Source organism: Rhinichthys klamathensis, unplaced genomic scaffold, assembly GCF_029890125.1.
Source record: "Rhinichthys klamathensis goyatoka isolate OS25496 unplaced genomic scaffold, OSU_Roscu_1.1 h1tg000359l_1, whole genome shotgun sequence".
NCBI classification, from domain to species: domain Eukaryota; kingdom Metazoa; phylum Chordata; class Actinopteri; order Cypriniformes; family Leuciscidae; genus Rhinichthys; species Rhinichthys klamathensis.
Window position 1 is genome coordinate 339247 of NW_026606868.1, and position 26985 is coordinate 366231.

General features: G+C 37.6%; 1 protein-coding gene across 1 annotated transcript in view; it reads left to right on the forward strand.

Moving 5' to 3' along the window:
- The window catches only part of npr1b (natriuretic peptide receptor 1b), a 59338-nt gene that overhangs the window by 13788 nt on the left and 18565 nt on the right, over positions 1-26985 (forward strand). The window contains exons 5-7 of the mRNA XM_056233060.1: positions 7851-8038; positions 10877-10990; positions 12729-12864. Coding sequence (XP_056089035.1) covers positions 7851-8038; positions 10877-10990; positions 12729-12864 — 438 coding nt within the window. The remainder of the gene's footprint in view (positions 1-7850; positions 8039-10876; positions 10991-12728; positions 12865-26985) is intronic.

A 26985-nucleotide genomic window follows, 5' to 3' on the forward strand; every position in this document is an offset into this window, starting at 1 on the left:
TTAAGCAGTCCTCTCTAAATGGGCTCAGAATGTGCTGAAATCCACAAAACTCTTTTACAATGTTAAAATAATGTTGTGTTTAAGATATAAAAGAGTCTGGGTCATAATGGCCCGGTTTCACTGACAGGGCTTAGATTAAGCCAGGATTAGGCCATAGTTCAATTAGGATATTTAAGACCCCCTGTGGTGAAAATCAAGTTTTTAATGTTGTTTGATGTGGTGTTTTTAATATGCTTTAAGACAATCCATGTGCAAATTCGTCAGTCAACACCATTGCTGAGTATTTTCTCCTTAAAACTGCACTGAACCAAAGACAGTCTCAAAAACGCGATTTGAAATCGATGGTGTTTTTGACGTCACAAACTACCTTGTAACTTATCACGTCAATGTGTGATCATCAATGAGTGGATCTCTGGGTTGGTATGAGTGAGTGGAGGCGGGGCTCATTAGCATATTCATGGCACCGCTTATACTAAATGAGGCAAGAGTGTAGAGTTACATTCAAGCTATTTTAAAGCATGAAGAAAAAAAATGATTAAAGATGAGTTTTATGGGATAAAATGTTTGACTACGGGGGAACGTGCCTTTGAATTTTTTTATATTTTGAGACAAAGCAATGGCACTGACATATTTTAAGAGCAAGTTGCTTTCAGTTAAAACAGCTCAAACATGCATTTTAGTCTGGGACTAATCTGAAGCCTTGTCTGTGAAACCGGTGGAAGATGTACTGGTGTGCCATTTCATATGAATAAATAATACATAAACATTCATATATGTTGAATGATACCCCATCAGGCCCTTCTGTCTCATTTGTATTCTTATGCGAAGCCAAGCAAAAAGCTCTTGTGAGAGTTGTGGTTTAAGCTTTCCTTTCCTACCTCTCTACCCCGTTTGATGCTGTAGAATTGACATTGTGATAACTGACGTTTTCTCCACTCTCACAGTGAGATTTGCCCCACTCGATATTGTAGAGTCTGAACACATCACTCCAAATCTCTCAGATTCTGTCAGAGCACCCAAGGCACAGATGGATTATCTTGTCAACAAATAGCTGAATAAATGAGCATGCTTAAAGCCCGTCCGTGTCCCTGTCTGCTCCCCTATCATGGTCAACATGCACGTGAGAAAATGGGCTTCAAGGATTCCATCCAGATCAATAGAACTCCTGCTATTTCCTGTTGTAATTGCTCTGATCGTTTTTTGTAGCCATGGAGTGTTTTGTGAGTGTTGTGCCTGCATTTTAGTGTCGATATTCTTTTAAAAAAGCCTGAGCACGTACAGTACGTTGATGTTGTGAACATGAAGTTGTTTCCTAATGATGTTATTTTCAGGGAACACAAGCGGTCTTGTATACTTTAAACTCAATACACAGAAAAATGTACACTTGTACACTGATTCTGGCTGTCAGTGGAATTGTTTCTTTTAGAGAATGGCATTGCATTTTCTAAGCTGAGCCCATCATTATCGTTCCTGCGCAGTGTGCGGCCATTTTTCTCGATGGCAATTACAACGCTCCTCATCTGATTGCATGCAAGCTCCTTGTTGGGGAGGGCAGACTCTCTCTTACTCATGGTCTAGTTGGTGTGATGATATAATGGAGTGCACAGTTTTGAAATAATAGACAATTCTCTTGTCTATATAAAAAAAATAAGATTTTTCTCAGCCCATTCTATTCAGAAGAATAGGAGCCTGTTATGTTTATAAAGTTTAATTAGAAAATGTAATCTTTGACAAATAGCAAAGCATGTTTTTATGTCCTGTCCTGTCCTGTCCTGTCTATTCATATTCTTTACTGACACAGTGACTGAGATGCCCAAACCAGGGCCCACAGGCCAATGTTGGCCCATGATGACCTTTGATTTGGCCAGCCATATCATATCACAAGACAATTTATTTTTTTGCTTTAACATTTTGTTTTGTTTTTATTTGTCATTGAAATGTGTACAATATAAATTAATTGACAATTGTAAATTTTAATGATATAATTCAACAGTTACTTCAGTTATTCAGTTATATAAGTCAACAATTACTTTTGGTAGAAATTTTGGTCAGCTTGAATGAATAATACTTTAAGGTGAAAGAAAAGGTAAGGTGCTTAAATCAAGTTTGCTCACTTGAGACATTGTATCAGTTGCCTAAAAAAGCTGTTTTATGTTACATGAAGTGGGTCGTCTCATTGGGGTGACTGACATCACATGACATGACCAGCTGAAAATACTGAGCGTAGCTTTAAATAGTTGTGGTGTGACATACATATTTAAAATACATTCTCAATGTGATGTCAGTTGTTTTGTTGCTCGTCATTTTAGATAAAGTATAATATGTCACTGCTTCAGATGCCATGTTGACTATACCTATTCACAGTATGTTCTTATTAAATGCCTTCTTACAGTACCTAAGCAACCAACTAGTGCTATTTTTTAGACTGAACTCTGCTGAGTATATGCAGAAATTAAACTCTATTTGGCCCACAAAAACACCCACTCATGGTCTGTCACTCCTGTCCAGGGAAAACATGTTTAGGAATGTTTTTACGTGTGCGTCTGAGGAAAGCGAAGTTCCTGAACTCATTAGTGCTAGTTAATGTTTAACAGCGTTGAAAATAGCAATTCTCTCCGTTAGGTTGGATATCTGCCAGCAGTCCCTCTCAAGGGCTTCATCTGATAATGATGTGCATTTGAGTGTGTAATGGACTGCTTTATCTCTCTGACGGGTTGCTTCTCACACCTGACATAAACAGAATTGCATTTATACTATTCTTTCTTTCTTTCTTTCTTTCTTTCTTTCTTTCTTTCTTTCTTTCTTTCTTTCTTTCTTTCTTTCTTTCTTTCTTTCTTTCTTTCTTTCTTTCTTTCTTTCTTTCTTTCTTTCTTTCTTTCTTTCTTTCTTTCTTTCTTTCTTTCTTTCTTTCTTTCAGCTACTGTAGGTTTGGTCATGGCAAAAGTCATGTTGGGCAAATGTAAAGGTCTTGTTCTGTGGTGGTTTAGTATTGACTTGAGACACGAAGAACTGAACCTCTGACTCACTCACAGTAGGACTTTACCCTCTTATATTCCCCGTTTTCACATTTATGTGTTTAGTAGCCTGCAGACTGATATGTGTGTGTTTTTCATATTAAATCTCTATCCATAAGTGTTTAACTCTGATGGGGGTGTGAGGGCAACATGTCAAAATCTCATTTTAAGATGTGTGCTGTATTTTACCCTCTTTACTTAGCTGGTTAACCAGAAACCATGTTCCCAAAAATATCTAAACCACCTTAAAGGAACACTCCACCGTTTTTTGCACTGCTACTTGGGCGCAGAGATATCACGCAACACCTGAAATAAAGCTTGCCACAAAGAACCGGCGAAAGTAATGATTATGCATTAAACATTGTTGATAAAGTTTATAAATTGATAAAGTTGACGATGCAGACTCGCCATCTTCGCAGTAGTGAACGCGCCGAGAGAAATGCCCCCCCCCCCCATATAGTCCCAAATCAATCTCTGCCTAGGAAATCACCTAGTCTTAATCTGCATTTCTATTTGTACTCGTTGTGAATAAGCAGACCACAAGACCATTATTTGTATTTTTTATCACTTTTACTCACGACATGCTACCTGACAACATAGGATTCCATTCATTATGCTAGCGGCGGCGCTGCCAGACTAAGACAATGCATCCACTGAGACAAAAATGCATTTGCCCACCTATCTAAATGTAGGGGAGACAGTGAATAACCCCAATTTCAAAAAACGGTGGAGTGTTCCTTTAAAGGGGTACTTCACTGCTGGAAAAATGGGCTTTCAATAAAACTTGGCTGCCTATACAGTAGAAAGGCATAAATTGATACCTGACTGTAGAGAAAAAAGGCTGTTGTCTTCCCTTTTGCCAAATAGGTAGAAAAATATTCTTCCTGGGTACAAGAAACACAAAATCTGAAAAAACTATTTTGTAACATTTCAAAATGACCACAAACACTGTTTTATGCCAAACGAAGGGGAAAAACTGAAAGAAACTGCCATTCTATTACTACTGCCCAACCTCCCAAAGCAAAATACAGTCACATACAGATAAAAAAGCATTTGCCACAATGTTCCATTTTTACTATAAGACTAAAGAGTAGACATACTGTAGTATGATACAATTTTCAGTGATTAAACATAACCTTACAATAAATGTTCTTTTAATAACCCTCTGTTTATCCGAATGTCCATGGATTAAAAAATATTAAAAAGTATAATCTGTAGTTTTCACGAAAGCCCTGGAGCTGTCAAAAGTCCGCCAGATGACGCGTTTTAGGCCTACATCACATTGTTCATTTACCGACATATTAACAATACAAAGCTGGTTGAAAATTGCCGAAGTTACACCTTTAAGGGAGAGTTAACGCAAAAATAAAATTTATGTTTACATGCCGTTCCAAACCTGTATGACAGAGAATGCTGAAGAACATTGGGATCCAAACAACATTGGTTCTGATTGACTTTCATTTTATGGACAAAAAATACTGAGACATTTCTCAAAATATTTTCTTTTGTGCGCTGTAATTCATATAGGTTTGGAACGACTTGAGGGGGAAGTAAATAATGACAGAATTAACATTTTTGGGTGAACTATCCATTTAAAATGGTATGATCAGCCAGTCGCTGATTTTTGCTTATCCAAAAATAAAATTCTACCAGCTAATGACCAGATTAGACCAGTTAGAAACCAGTGTGTTTTCTTTGTGTACTGAGGCATAGAGATGCTTTTTTAAGTTCTGTTGAGAAAATTACAAAGCTTTCAAATTATACAGATGCCATGTTAGATTTTGAAAATATACACACATTTGCCCAACTCAACAAGGTTTGCCTGTCGTTGTCATTGGACTCTCTCATTACCCAGATCTATCCAGATCTGCCAATTCAAAGATAGACTGAGACAGACTGACTGACTTGTCTGTCTCCATCTAGATCCTGTCCCTCTATTCTGACCTTTACAGGTTGACACTGATCTGTTTGTTCGCAGGCTACGTTTACAGGTTATTACTTTTGTTTCAGGTTCCTAAAAAGTATTTTGTTTAAAATACTTACTCATTTTGTTTGATTTGTCAATTTAAGCAGACATTTTCCGTGTACATGTTGAATTATATATGTCTATTTCTGTTATCCTGCCTCTGAAGTAAATAGATAGATGGATGGATGGATAGATGGATGGATGGATAGATAGATTGATATTCCCCATGATCCTTCACTTGTATTCCATCATTTTATTGGCAGAGAGGCGATAGTTGTTCATTTAGAATTCTTAAATCCATCTCTCACCTTGTGTTCGTTATTATCCTCAAACTGAAATCACATTGTTACTGAGCAACACACACACACACACACACACACATACACTGGCTGTTAGCTTATGTCTCCTGTAATTATCCTCCTTCTTCAAATGACTGTCTGGAGTCAAGTTCTAACGCTCTCTCTCTCCGTCTCTGTGATCACTTCACTCATTTGATCAGAGTTAATGACGAATTTTGCTTTCTTTCCCTATTTGTGGTTCCTTCTCTCGCCTGTGTGTGTTTTTTTTTTTTTTTATCAGAAATGTTGAGCAGAAGCTTAACATCCTTTTCATATAAAATCTTTCCCTTATCATTTTTATGAAACATCCTGTTCAGCACAATGTCACATGAATAATGGAAATACAAAATGTTTCTACTGGTTATATTTACACTGTGAGAATAATTTTCTTTATCAGTTTTTTTTAACTTGTTTTCCAATAAAAATATCTAAACATCTTTTAAAAATGATATTTTTATTTGAGAAGAAAAACTGCATAAGATATTAAGACCTATTTTCAGAGAATGTTTTATATATTTTTATATTGTATATATTATATATATTGTGTATATATATATACACTCACCGGCCACTTTATTAGGTACACCTGTCCAACTGCTCGTTAACACTTAATTTCTAAGCAGCCAATCACATGGCGGCAACTCGTGCATTTAGGCATGTAGACATGGTCAAAACAATCTCCTGCAGTTCAAACCGAGCATCAGTATGGGGAAGAAAGGTGATTTGAGTGACTTTGAACGTGGCATGATTGTTGGTGCCAGAAGGGCTGGTCTGAGTATTTCAGAAACTGCTAATCTACTGGGATTTTCACGCACAACCATCTCTAGGGTTTACAGAGAATGGTCCGAAAAAGAAAAAACATCCAGTGAGCGGCAGTTCTGTGGGCGGAAATGCCTTGTTGATGCCAGAGGTCAGAGGAGAATGGCCAGACTGGTTCGAGCTGATAGAAGGGCAACAGTGACTGAAATAACCACTCGTTACAACCGAGGTATGCAGCAAAGCATTTGTGAAGCCACAACACGCACAACCTTGAGGCGGATGGGCTACAACAGCAGAAGACTCCACCGGGTACCACTCATCTCCACTACAAATAGGAAAAAGAGGCTACAATTTGCAAGAGCTCACCAAAATTGAACAGTTGGTCTGATGAGTCCTGATTTCTGTTGAGACATTCAGATGTTAGAGTCAGAATTTGGCGTAAACAGAATGAGAACATGGAACCATCATGCCTTGTTACCACTGTGCAGGCTGGTGGTGGTGGTGTAATGGTGTGGGGGATGTTTTCCTGGCACACTTTAGGCCCCTTAGTGCCAATTGGGCATCGTTTAAATGCCACGGCCTACCTGAGCATTGTTTCTGACCATGTCCATCCCTTTATGGCCACCATGTACCCATCCTCTGATGGCTACTTCCACCATGTCACAAAGCTCTAATCATTTCAAATTGGTTTCTTGAACATGACAATGAGTTCACTGTACTAAAATGGCCTCCACAGTCACCAGATCTCAACCCAATAGAGCATCTTTGGGATGTGGTGGCACGGGAGATTCGCATCATGGATGTGCAGCCGACAAATCTGCGGCAACTGTGTGATGCCATCATGTCAATATGGACCAAACTCCCTGAGGAATGCTTCCAGCACCTTGTTGAATCTATGCCACGAAGAATTGAGGCAGTTCTGAAGGCAAAAGGGGGTCCAACCCGTTACTAGCATGGGGTACCTAATAAAGTGGCCGGTGAGTGTATGTGTATATATATATATATATATTAAGTAACTTTATTTACCATTTACATTTTTTTCTTTTTTAAACAAAAAACTTCAAAATATTTTGATAAAATAAGCATAAAAATGAACTTTAAGATGTATTTTCTCTGTGAGCGGCTCGTTAGCACTGTTTCCTCAGCAAGAAGGTTAGAGAATGGATGGATGGATGGATTCTATGAAAATATCTTAATATCTTGTGCAATTTTGCATTTGGATAAAAGTTAACTTATCTTACAAATAAATGTATATATTTGTTAAGAGATTTATATTACTGGAAAAGACAAAAATACTGATTAGAAAAATGGTATTATGCATTGAATGAATCATCAAAGTCATGTTTTAATGTATGACTTGTGATGCTAAAAGCATAGAACAGACAGTCCAGATTCAATCAGAGCCATAAATGCATTAATGCACCATACAGACACACTTACACACACATGGACTAAAATGAGCGTGCACATGCTAATTCCTGTCTGGATGTGTTATATTGGCACGTCATGCTGAGGTAATGACATTATGATATTTATTACGAAGTCATTTCTGGTAAACATGCTAATGAGAGTACAAAAAAACTATATTTGAGCTCCTATCACTTAAGGAAGACTGATATCCTCAATGCTCCATAGAATCAGGATGTGTGTTTAAAAAAAAAAAAAAAAAAAAAAAAGGATGTGTGTTTGTGTGTAGTGGAGGCAATTAGGAGGAGGCTAAAGTTTCTTTTCTCATGTCGATATCCTTCTTTCTATTTCTCTTTCTCATTGCAGTGGTGTTTGTATGCTGTTCTCCGGATATTTTCCGGCAGTTGATGGTGCACTTCCACAGGGCAGGTCTCCCTAAGGAGGAGTATGTCTTCTTCTACATTGACATCTTTGGACGCAGTTTGGAGTCCAGGCCCTCGCAGCCATGGGCCAGAGGAGACCCAGATGATGTCTTTGCGAAGGAGGCCTTCCAGGTGATTAAAGCCTTTCATTAAACATGAGAGAGGGATAGACAGGAGATACACTTCCAATAATCGTTTTCAGTTTCATTCATTTAGTATTTTTGTTTTGTTTTCCAGTTAAAATGTTAAATATCAATAATAACCTTTAATATTTAATTATTAATTTAAATATAACAATATTAAAACTTTATAATCTTTTCATAAAATGTTAATTTATTTTCTGAGAAATTATCTTTGTTTTTTCTTACTCCACTGACATTTTTGTTCTTGTTTAAAGGAGAAATAAAACTAAATTTCATGCGGTTTATGCTTAACAGAGGACAAATTTTATTCAGTAAATGTTCTCTAATAACATAAATGGTTACACTGGTTAGTAGACTAGTAGACTGTTAGGTTAAGGTCAGGGTTGGGGTTAGTAAAATAAGTTGACAACTTGACATGTAGTTTTAAAGTTACTTTATAGTCAGTTGAATGTCTGTTAGGGGACCATCAAATTAAGTCTAACCAAATAAACTTAATTCAAGGTATTTTCTCTGAACTTAGTCAGTTTGTCTGTATTGCTCCCTAAGGAGGTGTCGCAGGTTGTTGTAATCAGTTGTATTTTTAAAAATCTGTCCAGTAAGCCCTATGTCTGGACAGTAAGCTATCCCATAATAGACACACACACAAACAACATCCTTAGTTTCATGGTCTATTTTGCTACCAGAAATATATTATACAATTTGAGATAATAATTATTATGATCATGATAAAGGAGAAGAGAGACAGTTATGAAGCTTTTTCATCAGAATTGTTCTCATCTCTTGAACCTTAAAAAGAGCCTGCATGGCTTTTAGTCTGTATGGTGACATAATAACAATGCATTTTATTTAAACCCCCTATAACACAAAACAATCCCTGCTATGCTTCAGGGGGCTCAAAATCTGAGCCATATTCTTATCAAAAGCTATGCAGGTCACTCTAGCTTTGGTCAGTGTCACAGAACCGCAGTCAGCAGCCCCTACTGTGATAACAGCCGCCTGTTTTGATAGAGGAAGGGTTTCTGTGCAGAGCGTGAGAAATGTCTGAACTCCAACACTAAGTACCCACTGATGAACCCACGCACAGCAGATTCAGGACATGCTGATGCTCAATGGAGCTTAGCTTTGGTAGATTATAATTGGTCAGGTTGGTCTGTTTTTATATTGCAAATTACAATTCATATATGTATGTAACTTTATAAGGGAAATACTTCAATCAGTCTAAAAATGTGGGTAACTCTATACAATAAGGTCATTTGTTAGCATTAGTTAATGCATTAACTAACAGTTATCAATATATATTTTACAGCATTTAATAACCTTGTACACTAACATAACCTACACTGTAAAAAACACAACTTAAAAAAAGTTGAAATTACTGATTTTGTTGTGTTGATTCAGCAAAAATCCACACTGTTAAAATCTCATACAACAAAAAAAATCTTGGTACTAATTTCCACTAGCTTTTTCTTGTTGACTCAACTTTTGTAAATAACAGTTATACGAACTGAAAATAAGTTGTCTGTGACACACACACACACACACACACACACACAAAAAAACGTTTAGTTGAGTCAACTTTATTTGTTTTCTGGAGAGATGCAACTATTCTGTAACAAATCTTTTGTAGTTGAACCAATTCAAAAAATGTTGTCTATTGGAAACAGAAGTTCTTATTAAGAATAAACAGGTTCAGATGTAGCTTTAATGTTTGGTCACCGTTTTGGTGATGAGCGTTTCCTTGAGTTGGTCAGTTTGACTCTTGGCATTTGTGATTTTGTGGTCTTTGTAACAGAGTTTAGCAAAACACATCATTTGTTGCAAAGAAAGCCATAACAAAATTATCAGGTGATCTAGATAACAGCATCAAAAAGGGAATAGGTCACTACTCTTATTCCTGATCAAAAGATGTTATTTGTGATGTTACACCATATCTCAATAATGGTGACATGTTTCATGCCACAATGCATGCTGGGAGCCATGATTTTAATACTATGGTGGCTCCCACCATGCATTGCGGCATGAAGCATGTCACCATTGTTGAGATTCATATGCTGATTCTTGATGTCTGTGTGTGTCAAAATACTTTTTTCCCCATAATGTATTTTAAAATTCAGAATTCAGAATGTCTGATCTCCTGCAAGAAAGTTTTGCTGGTAAAATATAAAATAAAAAATCACTTATGGTCAGAAATAAGATTAGGGATTTATTCTAGTTTATGAGGCTGAAAACTTGATGATCTTGGTTTCTTTCTTTCTTAGCAACAAATTATGTGTTTTTCTAAACACTGTTAAAGACCACAAACTCACACAAAAAGCCAAACTGACCAACCAAAGGAAACGCTCATCACCAAAATGGTGATGACCAAATGATTTTCAATAAAAAAAATTCCAATAGAATTTTTTTTTTGAATTGGTTCAACTACAAAAGATTTGTTACAGAATAGTTGCACCTCTCCAGAAAACAAATAATGTCAAGTTGACTCAACTAAACGTTTTTTTTGTGTGTGTGTGTGTGTGTGTGTGTGTGTGTGTCACAGACAACTTATTTTCAGTTCGTATAACTGTTATTTACAAAAGTTGAGTCAACAAGAAAAATCTAGTGGAAATTAGTACCAAGATTTTTTTTTTTTGTACTAGCTTACATTTTTTTACAGTGATTTATGTTGCTTATAAATTGCAGAAAGATACATGGTCTTATATACAGTTTTATACACACACATACTCACACACACACACACACACAGTAGGTGCTTATATATTGGATACATTTTTTAGAATAGATATTTGCCTCTTAGAGTAAATTTGTATATATTTTTTATATTTTTCAGAGTGTGAAGATACTGACCTACCTAGAGCCACAAAATCAGGAGTACAAAGAGTTTGTCACTCATCTAAAATCGGATGCCAAACGGATGTTCAACTTCACAGTGGAGGATTCTTTGGTAAGAGAGATCATTATGAAGTGATTTATTTTTACCTTTTTCGTTATTTTATTATTATGCCTATATTCTGCCAAGACTCTACTGTGCTCTCCATATTTTCTATCTTCCGTTGCAATTGCTATTTATTTCTCTATTCTCTTATCTCGTTAAAAGTTCTGTGTGCCCCCATTACAGCCAGGCTTTTCTCATAAAGAGATTGAAGGGACCTTCTTCCTCAAAATGAATAAATTCATGTTTTTCACCCAAAGTGCATTATGTGTGTTTACCGTTTTTTTCTATAATAGTCATCTATTCACTAAATAATGCACAAAGGAACAGGATGCAATGCACTTTTGCTCTCTTTCTCTCCAAACGGTAAAGGTTGAGCATAATTATAAATCTGTGTGTGTATTTGAGGCCCAGAATATGAAATCAATGTGACGCATACCTGCAAATTTCAGGTCAAACGGTTTAAGCTGCTCTGCATCCATCAGGAGACTAAAGTTCATGTATTTTAATGCAAGAAAAAAAATGTGTCTATTTAGCTCATGTGTATGATGTATTAATGGGTGTTAATGGGTGTGCTGTTTATTAGAGATGGTGCATATAATAGGCGTGTAGACAGGTAATTTAGTTCAATTCAGCAAATTCAACTGTCGGATCTTTTTTTCACAGTGCATCTCAAAACAACATGCATACAGACACATTCACACAGACACAGGAGAGAAAACAGGTATTTTTAACAGGGTATTTAACACCAGGGTGTGCTCCTGAGAAGAACTCTGTTTTTCCCTGTTCTCTCCTAATCGAACAAGCTGTATGAGCACATCTGTCTTAATTTGTATGAGGCTTTGTGGATTTTCCCCTCAGTGTGGATTCTAATTGAGAGGTTTGCTTTGGAGACCATATTCAAGTGTTTTTCTGTGTCCCAGTTCACATGACAGGGCTTGAGTGAGATGAAATATGAAACCCAGCGACTGTGCCTTAAAAAAGCAACTCTCTCATCAGTTCTGTTCATTTAAATAGAAATGAATCTCTGCGGGGGTAAAATAGTCTGAATGGATCGTGACAAAAGATTAAGATATGAAGCACTTTCCCCTGTGCCTCACACAGTCTGACTTTCATTTTTAATTTCTGACAAATATTTGGTAAAGGATTCAGATCAGGTGTATTCAGAAAACCAACAGCATAATAACATGCTCCAGGTAGGATGTGTGTCAAGAAAATCAATCTAACATATCCATCAGTACCAGCACAATTCACTCTGGATGCTGGACTGATTTGTAATGCACATAGGAAATTAGTTTTTATGGAAATATATATATATAGCAATATTATTGATTTTCACTGTACTGACACTATTGGATGAGAACTGAACTGATCTGGACGATGACATCGCTGTTTTCTCCAGAGCAGCTTTATAGCTGAAATAAACTAATTGATTACTTGATGGTCTTTACAGTTATTGAACAGAACTGAATAAACACTGAACTGACCTCAGCTGAACAATGACACTATTTTGTGGCAGAACCGAACTCTGTTTGCATCATTGAATCATTATTTTCCTGTTTATCCCTAAAACTGCTTTGAAAATCTGTATTGTATAAATTGCAAAGGTGTATTGTGTAATAGCAACTTGACTTGTAAATTGAAAATAAAGGTAAAAAAATAGTTTTATAAATCTTTGAGGAGCCTCATAGTGATTATGAATTTTTCACTTGTATGTGCATTCATTTATTTGGATATTTGATTCTTTCAGATGAACATCATCTCAGGTGGTTTCTATGACGGTCTGATGTTGTACTGCAATGCTCTAAATGAGAGTCTTTCAGAGGGACATGATCGACCTTCAGGAGAGTCTGTCACAAAGAGAATGTGGAACCGGACATATTATGGTGAGCACATAATCCAGTTATGAGCTAAGTATTTTTTCTTTCATAGCAACCAAACTATAAAAGACAGATCAATAAACTTTGATAATATTTATTAATAAATGTAATAAAAAAAAAAAAAAAAAATATATATATATATATATATATATATATTATTAATCTTAATAAAAATAATAGTATATCTTTATAATGAATAAATATTTTTTTTAATCATATTTTGTTTTATAAAAATTAAATTGAGACTTTTGTTACCTGGCTGCAGTGCTTTGAATGAGAAGTAAAACATCATGATGCTGACCTTTTATCACTGGCAGACCATGTATCTTTCTGCATCATTTTCTTTGGCATCTATTTTTCCACAGTGTCATGTGATGCTGATTCATTTAAATAATGTTTGAGAAGCTTTCAAAAGCGAATAATGTCCACCAAAGACTGAAGCATATCTCTGGCCTTTTCTCCTCTCTTCTGATATGGTCACATCCTGCAGAAATGTCTTTCTTGTTTAACACTTTGATCAATTGGGATTACTGAGAAAAGAGTTATGTTAATGTCTCTGCCTGAAGGTCAGGCGTTTTGAAAAAGAAAACAGATTTATCTCATGGTGGTTAGGTTGTGTTGTGTGGGTTGAATTGAGGTTGGTTGAGACGTTTTTTTTTCTGTTTGCAATATTTTGTGTCTGTAGCTCAATGATCTTCTAAACAAAGAAACATTGCTCCATCACTACCGTAACTCTGAAGGACAAAGGGATTTTTTTATTTTTAAGTGCTTCCATGAGTTTTCTACATTTACATTTTCTGCTCTGTAACAACAACAAAAAATGAATACAAAAACAAATGCTAGTTTTGTATGGGCATTGAATGCAATTTTTTATGTGTTGCCTTTCCAGTATGGTGTAAGTATGCCAAAGAAAACAATCGAAACAATAATGACTTTATTTCTGGGAGGCTCTTAAAAAAGTCTTGTCCAGCTTAATTAATCATTAAGAAAGAGCCAGGTCCCGTTTGATTTCTATCAATTAAACAGAATATGTATGAATCTGCCCTGCAGGAAAAAGTCTGGCATTACAGACCCTCTACAAACAGAAGCTCCCTGCAGAGATGGATCTGACAATGCACTTTCCAGAATTATGATGCGACATCTATAAATTCTAAGGTTCAGAAAAAGAAAAGCGGTCGCACGTGTGCAGACACCCACACAGACAAACATTTACTGTAGCAGATGACACTCAGCTGCCTATTTAAAAATACATATTAATTAATCACAACCTTAATATGATGGTTTATGCAAAACCTTCATGTGATATCCTACCGTACGGTTTCTTTCTAGAGCTGATATACTGAATTTATATCAGCAGTGTTGTGTTGTTTGCCTTTGCATATATTTATTGTGTATACAGAATGTGTTAGCTTTTACGTTATTGTGTATATACAGTCCTTATATGAGTGTAGGCCCTTAGGTCTGTCTGCATGTGTACATAGTAGGGCCTGTCAATTAAATATGTTAATTCATTTTATAATGTATATTCTGTTTATTTGCTTAACTAATCTAATCTAATTTTGTGTGTGTATGAAATTGATTAATTTGATTAATTAATCAGGCATATTATACAATTAATTTTAATGTACATCAGAGTACATGCTCCTACTGCTTTTCTGCCACACTGTTTTACATAATATCGTCTCTCTCACCAAACTTACCCAGACTCATTTGTTCACACATACATGTATAGTTAGTATGGCCTTTGGTGGCTTTTTCTCCTCCTAACTCTAATCAGCTCGATACAGACAGATTTTATGCGTGTCTCAATCAGCTCAAAAAGCGTCCTTATCGCCGCTAGGGATTCCCATCCCTTTCTGTGTGGTGTGCATGGGCCTTAAACACTCTGAAGAAGCAATTGATTTCCCCGAGAATTGTAGCCATTGCCTGGCGCACCCCAAGAAACTCTGGCGCTACAGGCTCAAAGTCGCCGTTACACAGAGTGCTGATTTAGGTTTGTCCGACTGATGGGGAAAAGGGTGATGCAGGTGCGCACACCGGGGCCTCCCATGGTCGAGCCCGCTTTTATGGACGAGCCGCTCCGCTCTGGGGACGAGGACGATCCTGGCCTTCTCTACGGCTCAGAAGATGAGGATGCCATCCCATCATCTGTAATGACGAAGGCTCACGCTGCTTTACCCCAATCGGTCCTCTTCGAGGTTTGTGAGCAAGCTGCCACTCGCCTGAACATCGACTGGCCGGCTCTACAAAGTGCCTCTGACCAAGAGGGGGACCTCTATGAGGGGAAACTCCTGGGACCCCACCCCGGCCATAGAAAGCAGCTTTCCCTGTCCTCCCTGCATGTGCAAAACACATGAAAAATTGCTGGGGAGACCCGCTCAACCTCAAACACGGTCTCGAATGTCATGGGTGACCCCTGCCCGCCATTTGAGCCCTCTATCGCCAGGCACCTTAATCCCTCTCAAGGTGGGCTGCTCGCCCCTCTCAAACCTGTTCTCCCTGGCAAAATGGATAGCTTTTCTTAGTCCTTCCACCAGGCCTCTTATAAAGCTTTGGCCTTGGCTGTAAGAGCCCTCAACATCTCCTCCCTGCTTTCAGCTTACCAGGCCGAGCTCCTGGTCGACATGGGGGAACAACTGGAGAAAGGGTTACCCTCACCTGCTCTCTGGAAGGAGATTGTAACTGTTAATGACCTGGTTCTCTGTAATGCCCATCAAGCTAGCGGGCATTCTTATGGCTCTCTCGGTTGTCGGAGAACGTGCACTGTGGCTTAATATATCTGGTCTCCCTGGTAGTGAAAAGCGGTGCATCGCTGGAGCGCCGGTTGAACTTGGCCAGGCTCTCTTTGGACCTGCCATTGCTTTAATGCAACAGTGCTGTGATGACGAGGAGGACAAGGCTTTCAGACTTTGCCTTTCTCAGCCCAATGCTACTGGACACCATTTCCATAATGCAGGCAGGGCTAATAAATCCCGCGGAAAGCCACCGGCCCAGCAGAGTAACCCCCTCCTGCCTGGGGGCAAATGTCTGTGAGAGTTAGTGAGAAAAAAGTGCGCAAGCAGTGTCACCAGACAGCTATTTATGACTGTAAGTGGCGTGTGTTTGAGGAGTAGTGTGAAGGGTGCTGACTGATATCATATCAGTGCTCAGTTTCTGATATTTTGGTTTTTCTGCAAGACCTTATGGATAGTGGAAAACCTTTTTCTACTGTTAAGGTCTATTTAGTGACTATTGCTGCATGTCATGTTGGGTTTGACGGCACTATGGTGGGGCAACACCCCCTTTTTCATAGATTTATGAAGGGTGTTCGCCATTCTCTTTCAGTCACTAGAAGAGCTGTTCCAGAGTGGGACCTCTCCATGGTGCTGGAGGCTTTGTCTCAACAGCCTTTTGAGCACCTGGGAAATATTTCCATTCAGCTTCTGTCTTTCAAGACAGATCTGCTCAATAATTACCCTTTGCCAAAAAAAAAGCCCAGTGCAAGTATCATGCCAAATGATTTTCGACCTATCGCAATAACTTCTATATTGTGTAAAATGATGGAGCTGATTTTGGCCAGTAATATGGACTCTATGCTAGATCCACTCCGGTTTGCATATAAGAGAGATAAGGGCACACATGATGCTGTGCTGACTCTGCCTAATACAGTTACAAATCATCTTATGCATCTTAAAGGATATAGGGTTTTATTTGTAGATTTTAGCTCAGCTTTTAATTCAATGAAGACACATATTCTCTTGAAATTGCTGATTGATCTTAAAACTTTGTTTCCTGCCATCCACAGAGGGTCTGTGTCAGAGAGATCATGTCTGATGTGCTCAGTTGCGAAAACAAACCCCTCAGGTGGTGCTGCCTATCATGGCTCACACTAAGGCCCTTGTAACATTATGTCGCTCTAGCCAGTTAGAAATTAATTTTGCCAAGACAAATGAATTAGCACAAAACAAGATATGATAATTGAGGCGGTTTCCATTGATGCCTAACATGTTGAAATTATGGAAAATTTTTAAATATCCAGGTGAGCTGTTTTGGGAGTACAGTTTTCAATAGATGCTCGCAGCGACTCTATTTTTCTCAGACAACTGCTGCCCTTGGTGTTAGTCAGCATATCTTAGATTCATATCTAGATTGTATAAATCTATTGTTGAGAGTGTTCTAACCTTTCATCTCCCAGCCTGGTTTGGTCACTTAAAATGTATATTTAAGAATAAACTTTCTAGAATTGTGTTAATGGCAAGTAAAATATTGGTAAACCCTAGATGTACTTAAGACAACTTTTCACTGAAAGGGCAAGGAAGAAGGCGAGTATTATGGCAGATAGCTCCCATCCTCTCTTCAGGCAGTTTGAGCCCCTGAAATCTGGGAGGCGCTAAAGAGTCCCTCTGGCATTAAAAAAAGTCCTTGGTGTGTAAAAATTTATAAGGAAAAAAACTATAAATAATAAATCTGCTCCATATCGGATTCCAAATAATCAAGGGCTACTCGTGCAACGTAAGCAATGACGTACATCCAAGTGAACATGACTGAGGGAAGTTGGAGAGAGAAAGGGCATAAAATTAGGCTTCAAAATTTGCCTATGTTCCCTTAAGCATAAGCATACATCAGACAGGTAATGAACATAATCTGGTAAAGATTTATAATTTATTTATGGCTGCAATTTAGGAATTTATTATAATGTACTTGTATAACTGTAAAAGATGCCAGAAATATATCAGTTCTGCTGTTTATCATAAATACCAGTGATGTTGTACAAGGAGGATGTTGTCATGTCGCCGGAAATAGTCATCAGTGTCCCAATGTGTAGTGAGCCAGAGTCCTTACTGTCCTTACCAAGTGCCCTTATTCGTGTGCACGATACACTGATTCACGACCTATAGGAAGCTAGCGAGCTGATTGAGTTGCACCCTTTGTCAGTCAGTCAGTCTCTCTCTCTCTCTCCCTTCATATTGTGCTTTTCATTCCATGCACCTGTTATATCTCTGTCCTTTCACCTGTTCCTCTCCCCTTCCTCCTTCCTATAACTCATTCTCTCTTCTTGTGCTGTTTCCCTGTGAAATGGTGCTTGTCTGAAGGGCATGGAACCCCAAGGTTATTTTTCACAATTGTTTAAGTTTTAATTGATCATATAGTGTTCATTGTACCTTGTTGTATCAGTATCACATCCTTCATACAGCACCTTCAACATAACACATCTGTCTGTGTTTTTTTTTTAAGTTTCACTGTTTTTACCTTCCATATAAATCTAGAAATAAAGTTGCACAAGGAAAATAAAAGCATAGAAAGTTATGGCATAAAATGAATTATAAATATGCAAGATTCTGCACTATTTCTTGGTCACTAATCAAATAAACACATTTGTGACATTGAGCATGTGAACTGTTCTAAAGGTTTTTTTGCTGTTTTTTTTTTTTGCTTCCATTTAAAGCTGCAGTCCGCAGTTTTTCCTCTTTGTCGCCATCTCTGTTCGAAATCTACCATTGCAGTTATTCACGGAATTATCAACTTTACGTGAGTTGTACTTCGACAAGGCACAGCGCGGATGAACACAATGTTTGAGGAGAATGTGCAGCTGTCAGTCACCGTGCCAGTGTGGATACTGTCATTCAGAATCACAGATTATACTTTTTGGAAGTATAACCAACATAATAATTTTCACCGGAAAATGTCATCTCAACAAGTAAGAAACATCCACTTTTGTTCTGGTTCTGACATTGCAGTAAATCGCGCTGATTAAATCTAACAATCGCTTATCATATCACGTATCATATAATGTTAACAACGTCAGCATTGCGTGACTACATGTAATGTCCTTCCGATATGTATCCTTGTTTTCGCATGGGTCCGGTTGCAGTTTCTTTTTTTCTGTAGCCACTCCGAAGTCCGAACGAAGTCTTTTGCATTTTACAGCGGGTGAGTCTCCAGTTGTCACTGGTGATTGTCGTTTGAACCTTTCTGGATCCGCCATCAAATTGATAAGTTTAATTATATCAAGTGCTGTGAGAAAAGGCTATAAATCTCCACCTCCAACATCCTCACACGCAATATAGCATATACTAGCCAAAACTCCTTCTTTATGTGTACAGATGTGACGTAATGACGCAAAGACATGCTCGAATCTCCTGCGGAAATCCACCAGTACCACTGGAATTAAAAACATTATTACAAGCTTACCGCTTTGAATCAAGCTAAGGCAAGCAGATAGTTTTGAATACTGGCTGGTTATGTATTTCCTCAAATATGTATTTTGGATAATTAACCCAAAAAAAGCTACGGACTGCAGCTTTAAAGCCCACGATGATCTTTGTGTAATTCCAATGCATTGCTTTGGCTTGTTTCCAGCATGCATTGAGATACAAATTAATTATAGTTACTGTTATTATTGTTTTACTGCTTGCTTATTTATGCTGTCGCTGTTGTTTTTGTCCTCACTTTTAGTTTCTTGTCATTTGTTGATGTTCAGAGCTTGTCTTTTCGTATGTTATGCGCTGAGGGTCTGTCTATGTCTTAGTCGAAAATCTTAAATTAAACATTTTGGTTTCCAGGGACAAACAACCTTGGAAGTTGTCCTCTCTTTTAGAAGCTAACTCTGCATGATAAGGATTTAAGAGATTTCTCCTATTATCACCCATCCATTCACTCATGCCTTATTCCACCTTTTCATTTTATTTGATCCCAATGAATCTACAGTATTTGACTTCCCTCATATTATTCCAGAATCAGCAGGTGTCCTGTTGCCATGGGATTTGCTTCAAGTAAAAGGTGGTTACATTTGGTTGTTTTGCCCACCCACACACAGCCAGGTGTGTTTCTGGAGACGTTTGCCCTAAGCTAGTGGTCTAAATTTGATAGACTACCACATGGGCCTAACCCAGACTCATTCATACATGGTAGCTTTTCCTGTAGATGTCCTTTCTGGAATACATTTGGTTTATTGGAGAATAAAATGCAAAACAGTATAGTTATCAATTAAATAAAAAGTTTACGTGATTGTAACAGCGTGCGCGCCTCCGCATCCCCTAGACACCATTTACTACACACAAATTAACAAATAATAATGAATAAAAATATTGTTTTTTCTTTCTGGTTTTAAAAACTCTTCGCGATCGACTTAAAATGCTTCCAAGATCGACTTGTCGACCGCGATCGACAGGTTGGTGACTCCTGTAACGTTACTGTTTTACGGTCAATTGTACTAATCAGCTGATTGTCAAAGCCATAACACAGCGAGGGAGAAGAACTAAGTTACATGAAACAATCCAACTACATATTTTACACCACTGACAAGGGAAAAGTCACTACTCACGGTGTCTATGGCTAGCTTCTAGCTTTCTGCGGCTTTTCTTTCAAGGTAGTGACGAAACGCGCTCTGTAGAGCTGTTTGTTCGCGTTCGGCTACGGTAGAAATATGACGTCACAATATGTCGACCTTCATAGAAGGGGGTGCCCGCGGTTATGTAGATATAAATGTCTCATTCTAAGGTAATAAAAACATAACGGTTCATTGAGTAATGTCTTTATACACCACTGAACACATAGTTATGGATTTTATATTGCATTTCTGTCAATAGATCCTCAGAAATATTACACATTGCACCTTTAAGTTTGCCAAGGCTGCATATTTATATAATATTACCCCCGGGGAGGACTGGTTCTTGACTGAAGTCCAACCCTACATGTTTTCTTGTTCGAGATGCCGTCTCACTTTGATATAAAGTACGTCACAATAGGGAAGAAAAACTATCGCAACTTACGTTTCATGAAAATTTTTAAGATTTTAAGAAATGTTGTTACTGTTTCACAGCACATCCAATCATTACACTAAATATCAACTGGACATGAGTAACGGTCAAACTCTTATAGATGGATAGACAGGTCTGAAGTCAGGGATTTCAGAGTAAAAAGTTTCTTTTTACATTTAAAGAGGACCTTTTATGTTTGTTTCTTTTACATTTTCAACTTTATTTAATGTATAATGTTGCTGTTTGAGCATTAAAAATTCTGCAAAGCTCAAAGTCCTCTCCAAAGGGAGTTATTCTCTATATCAGTAAGCACTGTTTCTAAACCCTCTGAAATCCCTAGATTGTAGATAGTTTTATTCAGTGAACATATACATTACAATATTCCTTATTTAAATAATTCCTGCTCAAGGCATATGAAAAAGGGGACGAGGCTTGGTTAAGTTCCGTTAGTAGTGTGTTGAAACGTGCACGGTTAAGGGGTGTGGCATTTCAGAAACGCGCTCAAAGTGGTTTACCAATCACAACACACTGGTCCAGCTGACCAATCAGAGCACATCGGAAGGAGGGGCTTCATAGAGACAGAAACAAAACAGAGCGTTACTGACAGACTGGAAAGAGAGGTGCTGCAACAATGTAAAATATGTGAAAAACAATGTGTTGTTTGACCAATCAAGCATGAAAACCTATTCGAGTTGACCCCAAAAACAAGGTCCCCTTCAAGGTAATAGGTCCCCTTTAAAATATGTCTTAATTTAAGACATTGTTTCAAAACTAAAGATAATATTCTCATTCATGCTGTAATAGCAAAACATCACTCACAGATGAGCTATTTTGGATGTACAGAATGTGGGACATTCATACGTATTACAATGACTAATTTGGCTGCTGATTGCAATTAGATCTCTTTAAATTCAAAGACGCTCATTTAGACATCTTTAACAGCAGCCGCCCCCAAAATTTAAATTACTAAGTTGGATCCAGCTAGTACAGTTATATCCTGTATTCAGTATAAAGTTGCTGAATAGACAGCAAGCACAGGATGTTCTATGCTTGTTCTGCCTATTATATGACATTTGAAAGGGGAAGTTGATTCGCTTGATTTATAAAAATCATTCATTTTTATTGTAAAGATAATGAAATCTTTTCAGATCTATTGATTGAGTGCAGTTCTGTTACATTGTGCCTGTTATAGCTGGCTCAGAAAGGGACAGACCCAATGGGTACAATCTGCTCGTTGCCTATTATTTCATGCACCTTTATTAGTTTCTTAGAACTAATTCTCTATTCATTTTTTTCTATTTGTTATTATTATTTTTAATCTATGATATTAATGTATAAATATTATTGTATAGAATAGATTAATGCATAAATGATCCTTGTGTTGTTGAGGTAGGCTACCATCATTTTAATTTTGTGATATTAGATAAATCGGTGATGTGAAATACTTCACTGTGACATAATCATTATACTATTACATCTAAAACTATTTGTAAAAACATTTTGCCAGTTGTTTTGTAATTCTTATACATGCAGTTTATGACCTATACTATGAATAGAGAGAATATGTTCTATTAAAAATGTATGTATTACCACAAGACCATTTCTAATTTCCATTTTATATTTCAAAATATTTACATATCACATATATTTCATTAGCCTAAATGTTGTTGTAAGGCGGGTGCCAGTAAGTCTGGGCTACCCTGCGAGAAAGCAAAAGGCTCTCCTGAGAATTAACATTTGAACTCTCTCCTGCATATGTAACAGCAACATCCGAGATGCACACACAGTGCAGCTCACATCTCACTTTTACAGTCTCATCATCTCCCCCTGCTCCCCCTCTTCTCCTCCTCACCTAAAACTCACTAAAAACCAATGCTATCTCACGACCAATTCGTACCAATTCGTACGAGCGATTAAAAGGTGGCTAATTCGTACTAATTCATACGACCTCACTCGTACGAATTTGTACGATTTGTCTAAACCCACGTGATGGGTAGGTTTAGGGGCGGGGTCAGGGGTAGGTCATTCGTACGAATTCATACGAATTTGGTAACTCGTAAAATATGTACGAATTAGCAAAAATCGTACGAATTTGTACGAGTGAGGTCGTATGAATTAGTACGAATTAGCCACCTCGAAAAAATTCGTACGAATTGCCGTGAGATCGGGCTGTAAAAACCTATGCAATGTTAAATGTGTACAATAAGTAATTATACATGTTTGGTATCATTTGAAATGTCTCAGTGCGACTGGTACAAAGGTCTCATTCCCAAAGAAGTAAAACAAAAGGTAATAAAGTTCTTGAGAGATAACTTGCAGAGGAGGGGTGGGTCCTCCAGGCAAATGGCATTCTGCTCCCAAAAAGGTGTAAACTCTGAATGCAAATTCCCATTGTTAGCAAATGTTTCCATGTGAAAGAATTTTCTGTCTTGGTCTGGGTATATAATGAATTGCAACAAGAGGCTTAGGGCGATTTGTAACTCAAATTAGCCTGTGATGCCGAGTGTATGCAAAACACTTCACATCATGTATTTTATAATGTCAGGTTCGCATCTTCTCTCTTTATTCCAGAGCATTTCATGTTTTGTATTTATTATCGTTGAACTGATTATGAAATTGGCATGATACATTTACCTAATAAATTGTTACATTTGATTTATTCCGACTGACTCTGAAATTGTTTTCCCAAGTAGATTAAATGGATTTGTTTGTTACCGCAAGTTTTGCGTCAGATTAGTGACAACTAATTATTGGCGCTAATTTATGTGTACTTGGTTTGCAAAGATAAGAAGTTAATTTCCGTTTAGGGCAGCAAATGTGCTGTTTGACCAACCTAAATCTGGGTGTCTTACCTGTGTTTTAATTTAATGTTACTTTAGTTAATTTAATGTTACGGCATGGCCAATCCAAAGCTATTATAAGAGATGTAAAGTTGGTTGACTTATCTGTAGTGGCCATACCTCTACTGAAGTAAACGTTAAGTTAAATTCAAGTATATGCAATTCCATGGGGGCTATACCAAAGTATCTTTGATTGTGTAAACGTGAATGTGACCGATCTCAGGTATATAGCAATTACCTCTGTTTGGTGACCAAAACTAATGACCTTGTGAACGTGAGACCCTCGTTAAACAGAATACTTGAGGACCTCTGAGCGACATAGTTTCCCAATCAGGGGTGCGTTTCCCAAAGCCAACTATGGTCGCAAGTTTCGTCGTTACCAATAGAGTTCAATGGAAATTGCGATCATAGTTGGATAACGATGCTTTCGGTAAACGCACTCCTGAACGGGTAAAATATAATTAAAGAGTTAAAAAGATCAAACATTCGCTCACTTTTAATGATGCTCAGATATCATTAAAACCTTTTTCATTTATGGAGTCAGATGAAATAACATAATGAGAAAATGTATTTCATTTAATCTTGTTGTGTTGCGTAAAAGGAAAGACCTTCACCCGTCTTATTGGAAACCCCCATTTGGACCAATAAATGGGCTTACATTGTTAAAAAATTTTTTATTTTTTTATTATTTGTAGTAATAACCAAAAACTATAAAACAGCTCCAAATCAACTCATAAGCTGAAAAATTATGGCATACACTTAATTTTTAGTCTGTTCTTACTGATTCTTCCAGTTCTGTCACAAACCATTCTCACAATTTAGACCAACCTTATCTATATTATCTAGGTAGATAACTAATTTTCCAAGGCAAAACAGATGTCAACATCATAGGAGATACGAAAGATGTATTTTCCCATTGACTTTATTCAGCATCAATCTGCCATTTACATCATCATGCTGGCATGTCATACTCAAGTATACTCCCTGCTGATTAAGTCATTACACTATAAATGACCTGTCTTCAATTCAGATGACTCTGACTATCATTATACGTCCACTCATTGCACTCTTAAGTTGATTATTTGGTGCACATCTCTCTCTCTCTCTCTCTCTCTCTCTCTCTCTCTCTCTCTCTCTCTCTCTCTCTCTCTCTCTCTCTCTCTCTCTCTCTCTCTCTCTCTGTCTATCCATGTTCTTCCCAGTGTTTAATGTAAAATGTATCAGAATTATGTCTGTATTTCCTCTTAGAGCACGTTGGCAAGAGTGGCAGTGTTCGGGGATATTTCCCTTTGTCCTCCAAAGAGAAATATGTGGCAAAACATTCCTCACAATCTGAATACAATTTCCACAAGCAGTCACTGTTCACTGTCTGTGAGCATCCATTCCTTTTATAGTTCATGTAGGCCTATTAAACCTATTCTTATCATCAACCGATGTGAGGACATCTCTCTCTCTCCTCTCCCTCTCGCCAATGGCTTTGACATTTCCAGTTTGATAACGCTTAAGCTTTTCATATCAGTCTAAATGTCACTGTGTGTTTCCTCTGAGCTGGACTCAGCGTCTATCTGTAGCCCATTTAAAGAGGTGAGTGGCCTCCACAGGAAATTACAGCCCGCACCTGACCCTCATCGGACGATGGGACCATCGGGCATAACCGGAAGCTTTTCAAGAGACTCAATTACATTTGATTGAACACTCACATACACACACACTGTGTATGGATTGATTTACTATGTGGGATTATAATCATTATGATTACTCATAACATGGTTGATACTCATTGTTAATGTGTTCGCAGAATTATAGTTCACTTAAAGGTGCAGTAAGCGATTTCTGAGAAATGCTGTTGAAAGTGGATCGGACCAAGCACCACAACACAGCAGTAGGGGGCATATACCCTCATGAGGGGGAGAAGAGAGATTGAGCAAGAGGGAGATTTGAAGAAAGACTGTAGAAAGAGAGATGGCTGAGAGACATTACAAAAGTAGGGGTGTAAGAAAAAATCGATACACTTGAGTATCGCGATATTTTATTTTGCAATACTGTATCGATTTTCAAAAACGCAATATCGATTTTTTTTTTAGTTTACGTGCAAAAATATTCATACTATTGCCGTGGTTCGCGTTTATGTTGTGTTTAAATCCCTACCACTAGATGGCTAGAATGAGACGCACCACTAGTGTCCTCACCTACAGTGTCTATGATTTTGATTAATATGCGCGAGGGAGAGAGAGCAAGACAGCGCGCGTGTTGTTTGAAGACGTGAGAGTGCGCGCGCGCGGCCGGGGCGCTCTCTCTCTGTCTCTCTCTCTCTCTCTCTCTCTCTCTCTCTCTCTGCTCGTTTGCGTCCTGTCAAGCGCAGCAGTCTTTCTATTCTACATCACTCACCGATAAAAAAAGGCTTTGGCGGGACACAAATTTGTTTTGGCAGCCGCTAAAAAGCGGACGATTTGATGGGTTTTAAAAGATTAAATACAACCCGAAACTAAAAAACAGACCCCGCCTCTATTTGAGACTGGCCTTTATTTACCCAAACCTGTCGCCACTCGCCACATCAGGCGTGTAAAAGAGACCGGCGTCTATATGGGACTCGCTATTATTTGAAGTTTTACGGTATGTGATGGATGTACCCTGTATGAATAATAGTGCAAGCATTTTTTTAATGACAGATTGCCCCTCAGATTGCACCTTATGTGTTATGCATTATCCTAGATGTCACAGTAAGGGGCTATGTATTTTCTTTAACTGACTATTTATATATTTGTTCCTCAATGTTTCCTTTAGGAATTGGGGATATTCAAATTAATTAACCAATCATTAATACCATTGATCAGCCCTACCTAACGTGGATGTTTTTTCCACTAAGAAACAAACATTGTTATGTTATTTTGATTTATACTGTGAAGCTTTGATACAATTGTGAAAAGCGCTGTATAAATATACTTGACTTGACTTGAATTGTGTTCGTGTTTTTGCAACACAAAACGTGTTGGATGTACCCTGTGTACTAGGAATAGTGCAAGCATTTATTTATTTTTATTGACATAGACAGATGTCTTTTCTTTTTTCAGATTGCACACATGTGTGTATGTTATGTATTGTGACAGGGGCTATGTATTTTCTTTTATTAAGGCCTACTTGAGCATATACAAATTTGCTCACTAAGAACCTGTGAACCACAATCCCAAACTGGCAGTTTGATTTTCTGTGTACTGAATTGTTTATCTAAAGTAAACTTGTTTGAATTTTATGCACATCATGTCTTTTTTTTTAAATAATACTTTCTAAAATTGTAGTCCTACTTTAAAAAAATCGCAATATATCGCCTTATGCACAGTATCGAAATATATCGCAATATATTGAATCGTGACCCATGTATCGCGATACGTATCGTATCGCCAGATTCTTGCCAATACACAGCCCTATACAAAAGAGAAAACTAGGTCAGAGGAATATCACTGGAAAAAGAAGGGTTATGATCAGGCAAGAGCTTTAGGCACCACATTAATATTAGAAAAGCTTTTCAGTCCTGGTGAGACTTAAGCGGG